Source organism: Diabrotica virgifera, chromosome 4 (genome assembly GCF_917563875.1).
Source record: "Diabrotica virgifera virgifera chromosome 4, PGI_DIABVI_V3a".
Classification (NCBI taxonomy): Eukaryota; Metazoa; Arthropoda; class Insecta; order Coleoptera; family Chrysomelidae; genus Diabrotica; species Diabrotica virgifera.
In genome coordinates, this window is record NC_065446.1 from 137,663,719 (window position 1) to 137,669,771 (window position 6,053).

Genomic DNA, 6,053 nt, shown 5'->3' on the forward strand with positions numbered 1-6,053 from the left:
ATAGCCCCCCACTATTAAGAGTAATGGGGGCTATGATAATATTATTACTCTCTGATCTCCAGTGTCTCCATGTCTTCCCTCAATTTCAAAAGAATTGCCAGTAGTCTCTTATCCCTGTCACCCATTTCTCTACAGGAACCATGAAAATAGTCTGACGATTTCCCCTGTTCCCTTCCTCCTGACCCTTTCTTGTAATTGTGGTCATAGTATTAAGTTAAAGGTACTTCACATCTCCTGGGCTGTATGTACCTTCTGCAAATACTACCGATTTTTCCCTTATCAGGTCGTGGTACCTTTTCCCCTCACCGGAAAGTCCTTGTTCCATGACCACTACTAAGTCGCCTGCATATTTATTTCCTCTTCCCGTTTTGGCAACCGCATATAGATATTTTCTTCCCATTCGACTTTATAATGTCGTTTATTTTTTCAAAGCCTCTTTCACCTGAGTTCGGGAACGTTGCGATCATTTCTATCTCTCTTTCACTAAGTTTTTCGGGGAAGAACTTTTGAAGTCCATCGGTGTGGACACGCTTGCCGTCTCCTTAGTCCTTCCTTCCTCGCCGGTTTTCTCCACTTTCTATCTCGTTTCTCAATGCTGTCGAGGGTGACTTGTCTGAAAGTGTTCTCCATGTCTTCGGTGACACTGTTAAGGTTTATACATCATTCTTGATCTCGACCTTCGTGTTTGTATGGTCAGACATTAGTCTCACTAAATTATTTGTAACTCTCGTTTCTCCATTGTTTTTGCCATAGTCTTATGTCGGAGTTCTCCTCCTTCTCCCTAGATCTTTTTCCCTAAGTGAGGACCTCCTTTGCAAGGTTGCCTCCCCTGGAAGATCCGTCTTGGTCAGGTCCCTACCCCTGACCGGATATCTTCTAACCGAAGACCCTCTTCTTCCGAAGATTATAGTTTCCTCCTTCTTCTTTTCCTCTTTGCTAAGTACTTGGCTTTTGTTTCCTTCACTACTGATGTTGGTGTAGTTGATGATGTTCCATATCATCTCATTCATTCATAGTTTGTTTCAGCTGCACCACCACTGATGACTCACTCCAATGTCTCCGGACTAAAAGGGATACTGGGAAACTGAAGCTATATTTTTGTGGCATCTTAATATAATTTACTATTCCCAATAAAAATAGTACATTACTTCATGGAGTTAAATTAAAATTAAACTTAAAAAAAATTCACGAGTAATATTGATTTACTTTGCATAAAAAGTTTGATGTAAAATCTTAGGAGGGGGTCTGGCGCCTTTATTTAGATATTAGGTTGGCGCTTTTTTTAGAATTTGGGTTGGCGCCTTTTTCATGAGCCAGTCCGGCCCTGCTTGCCGGCACACGTGGCATGTAAATCTCTTTAATTGTCTTTTTCTTATGTGTTAGTGTAGAAAATAATTTATCAATTTGGTCTTTTACACCATGTATTTTTTAATATTTGACTCAATCAATGAGTGGTGCGTGAATTTGTCACCTGTGAGTATAACATCCACGGAAAGCAAATCTCAATAACGTAAGTTTTTAATCCTTCACACCTTGTAATATATGTTTTCGAGGATGCTGTACTAACAGTAGCACTTTTTTTCAGTTATTCCTGATGATGAAAATAAACATTTTCGAAAGCTTTAAACTTAGTTAAAAGAGTACACTTATTTCACCGCTGCATATCCCAATAACCTCAGAATTCCGTTTTCTACGTTGTCAGCAAAGACTTCTTTTTCCTTTTCTTTTTAAGGCATGGGATTCTATCAGAACATCGCATATCGCTATGGTGACCTCGCTGTACGGGCACTCAAGGATTGGTCAAAGACTAAACAAAAATTGGCAAGAGAATACAATAAGAGATGTTTTTTATCTAACATTTCACCTACACATATCATACACTCCACTTCATCCATCACAAAGTTGTTACAAAGACAGGACATCAAGTCGAACAAGGATGCTTTACAATTTACCAGGTTAGAAAACAGAATTTTGAATTTAGAAATTTCTAATTGCATTAAAGTCATTCGTAATTTAGAGTCTAATTTATCGAAACTCAAAAGAGACATCATTGACTTAACTTCTGAATTCATTTTTAACAATTTTTCTAGTAAACAACAAGTTTTATATAACAAAACTTTTCATAAAACCAAATTAGTAAATACTAACAAATATAATAGATTATTTAATCAAGAACTGAACTTGAAACTAAAGACAAAACCGGGTTGGATTAAGAACCTCTCCAATGCAACTTTACCCGATGATATTTCTAGATTTTTGTCTTTGGGTCCCAGGTTCAGTATAGAACCTATTGTAGGGAAAGATATCCCTATCAGGGATATGTGGGCTGACGTTGAAACAATTATGCACTCTGTCACGGATGCACAACTGAGGGACGTACTAGTAGCTAAATCTACGTACATCATAACTGATTATGTACATAAAAACAACAGTAAAAGTAGCTTTAATTTCTACAGAGCTATGTTACATAAAACTCGTAAGTTTCTTAGTGAAAACACTAACATTATTGGCATGCCTTCTGACAAATGGAATGTAACTGTAGTTCTGGAGAGGCAAAGATACTTAGATCTATGTCTCGAATTGCTAAATTCTGATAATATATATGAGAGATTGAACAGAGATCCAACTAATACTGTTCAAACTAAATGCAACAACCTCATCAAGGAATTATGCAGTTCAGGACAAATAAATGATGATACAAAGAAAAAATTAACAGGGTATAAGGGTGTCATACCAAAATTTTACGCTTTACCTAAGATTCGTAAACCACAGCTTTCGGTACGTCCCATTGTTACATGCATTGGTTCTCCTACTAATTTATTAGCATCTTTTTTGACTGAGATTTTGACCAATGCATATGTCTCTAATGAATATTACGTAAAAAAATTAATTTGATGTCTTTAACAGCTTTAACAACTATCATTTACCTGAAGGCTATGTTATTATCAGTCTGGATGTAGTCTCTTTGTTCACTAATGTACATCTAGATGCAGCCTTAATAGCTGTTGAAAACAATTGGAATTTTATTAGTTCTCATTGCAATATTAGCTTGGAATCTTTCAAAAAAACTCATGTTTTTTTTTTAACAACACCTACTTCACATTTAATAATACTGTGTTTAGACAAACACAAGGGACTCCTATGGGAGGTACTATTTCTCCCATTTTGGTCTGTTATGTGATGGATCATTTACGGGATATGGTGATCCCAGAATTTTCCTTCTATATTCCTTTTGTTAAAAAGTATGTGGATGACTTAATCCTCGCTATTCCTAGCAATAGATCAGCTGAAATGTTACAAGTATTCAATAGTTATGACCCTCTATTACAGTCCACAATTGAACATGAGGATGATCTATACTCAGTCCCCTTTCTTGATACCCGGTTCGTTAGAACCCATAACAACTCCCTGAGAATTGACTGGCATAGAAACCTCATAGTTCTGGACGTCTTCTTAACTATTGGTCATATCATCGACACTCAATAAAAATAAATTTGATTAAGAAAATGAAGGTTAGAATCATAGCTATCAGTGATCCTTCTTGCCATCAGAAGAACCTGAGAATCCTGTCTAATCTTTTTATCGACAACTCTTATCCAAAACACCTAGTCACCAAGATATTATTCAGTTTGACCCCTGACATAATACGCCATAATGATGAGTTGCAAATTACTGTTGCAAGAGGAGAACAAAATGCCAATTGTTTATATACTTCTTTAAAATACGTTAAAGGCATAACACCCAGACTGGCTAGACTGTTTAAAGACATCCCTAACTTGAAAATAGCCTTTAAAACATCTTTAACATCAAGATCTACATTTCCAAAGGTTAAGGAAAAGAGTGACATTAGGGATTATTCTAACGTTGTCTACCAGATTCCCTGTAACAACTGTAATTTGGTATATGTTGGACAAACCGCACGCAGTTTAGGTAGTCGTTTAATTAATCACCGCAGTGATAGCAGATTATATCTTGAAAGATCTGCTCTTGCCGAACATGTTAATAAAGAACATCACAAAATGAATTACGAATCGGTCAGAGTTTTAGCTTCTGAATCCGACTATACTCAAAAACTGTTCTTAGAGATGGCTTTCATTTCACAAAATTCTAATGCAATAAATAAGAGGAGTGACATAAATCAATTAAGCTCTATTTACTCATATCTATTATTTTTAGACAACTATCCTCATTTCAATGATGTCTCAACAACTGATTCATTGTAAAGTTTCCAGCTTTCAGTGCACTGAAATGTAAATTATTTATGATTTTGGTTTTCAACTTCAAACAAAATTCTGGTAAATTTTTGATGTGTATTCTTAAAGTATTAGTACTACATAAGACAAAGAAAAAAGAGGAAGTGGTGTAATTTGCGTATGTCCAGGAATGACATTTACTTCTAACCTCACATTTAACACTTGGCGGCACACGTGGCATGTAAATCTTTTTAATTGTCTTTTTCTTATGTGTTAGTGTAGAAAATAATTTGTCAATTTGGTCTTTTACACCCTGTATTTTTTAATATTTGACTCAATCAATGAGTGGTGCGTGAATTTGTCACCTGTGAGTATAACATCCACGGAAAGCAAATCTCAATAACGTAAGTTTTTAAACTTTCACACCTTGTACTATATGTTTTCGAGGATGCTGTACTAACAGTAACACTTTATTTCAGTTATTCCTGATGATGAAAATAAACATTTTCGAAAGCTTGAAACTTAGTTAAAAGAGTACACTTATTTCACAGCTGCATATATATATATATATATATATATATATATATATATATATATATATATATATATATATATATATATATATGCAGCTGTGAAATATTATTTTATTATTATTATATATATATATATATATATATATATATATATATATATATTTAAGGAGGAGAAAATAATTGGGTAACCAGCTGAATATGGACAAAGTGTACTCTTTTTACTTATTCCAACATATTTTACCCATTTTCATGGGCATCATCAGGGAAAGCTACAATGTTGGTTATTAGGTAGGTACATAAGATGAATTAGCAGTATACTTACTAAGTGAGAATTGCTGTCACGATGTTTTAAATATATTGGAATAAGTAAAAAGAGTACACTTTGTCCATATTCAGCTGGTTACTCAATTATTTTCTCCTCCTTAAATAATTTAAATTGAGTCAGCTATTATTAAACCAAGTTTTCTATATATATATATATATATATATATATATATATATATATATATATATATATATATATATATATATATATATCATAAAGGAGTACGACCGTCAATTCCAATATAACAAAGGAGCACTCGTAAGTGTAGAGTTTTATCGGTCAAGTGGGTGAAAAAAGAGACAAAGAATTCAGCTACTTCATCTATTTATTGAAGACGTTTCGTCTACTGCTCAGTAGACATCATCAGTTCATCTACAAAAAGAGTGGTATAAGAAACAACATCCAAAAGAGAGGTAAAAAAGCACTAGCGTTACCTTAAAAAGACATGTAGCAAAAGATAAGATGTACATAGTAAAAAAACCTTATCCATGAACCAACGTAATGTAAAAGTATATAACATTTAAGTGTATAGTTAATATTTAAAAAACTATGTTCTCTAAGTTCTTTTGTCTCATGTTCTCAAAAAAATGTTTAGTGTAACAAAATGAACTTCTGTTGGAATGACATACTCCAACAGAAGTAATGAAAAAATTAAATACTACTTGTGTAACAAAAATAAGAAAACTTCTGTTGGAGTGAAAGTAAAAAGAAAGATATACTCCAACAGAAGTAAGGAAAAGAAAAGAAAAGACTAGACTAGGTAACTAAATAGTTGTGGATGAAATGAAGATATAGTGGGTGTGTGTAAAGAAAGGGGTGAAGTGACTCCTGCGTTGAGAAGCCGAAGTAAGAAAAAAATACTAAATACTACTTTGCAGTAGTACTGAAGAAAGGGGGATTAGAAGGGATAGAAGTAGAAGTGGGAAGAGACAGAGGCAAACTGAATAGAGTTGGCTAGCAAGAGATGCAAGAAAACCACTTGACACTCAAGGATGGATACGG

At 34.1% G+C, this 6,053-nt stretch overlaps 1 protein-coding gene across 1 annotated transcript; it reads left to right on the forward strand.

Moving 5' to 3' along the window:
* The first annotated feature begins 1,734 nt into the window (after positions 1-1,734).
* LOC126883669 (uncharacterized) lies at positions 1,735-4,682 on the forward strand. Its single transcript, XM_050649327.1, has 2 exons — positions 1,735-2,717; positions 4,673-4,682. The coding sequence occupies exons 1-2, from the start codon at positions 1,735-1,737 to the stop codon at positions 4,680-4,682; spliced, it is 993 nt and encodes a 330-aa protein (XP_050505284.1).
* Positions 4,683-6,053: the final 1,371 nt, after the last annotated feature.

Coding starts and splice junctions, on each gene's coding strand:
- LOC126883669 (XM_050649327.1), top strand. CDS start 1,735: ATGGGATTCTATCAGAACATCGCATATCGCTATGGTGACCTCGCTGTA.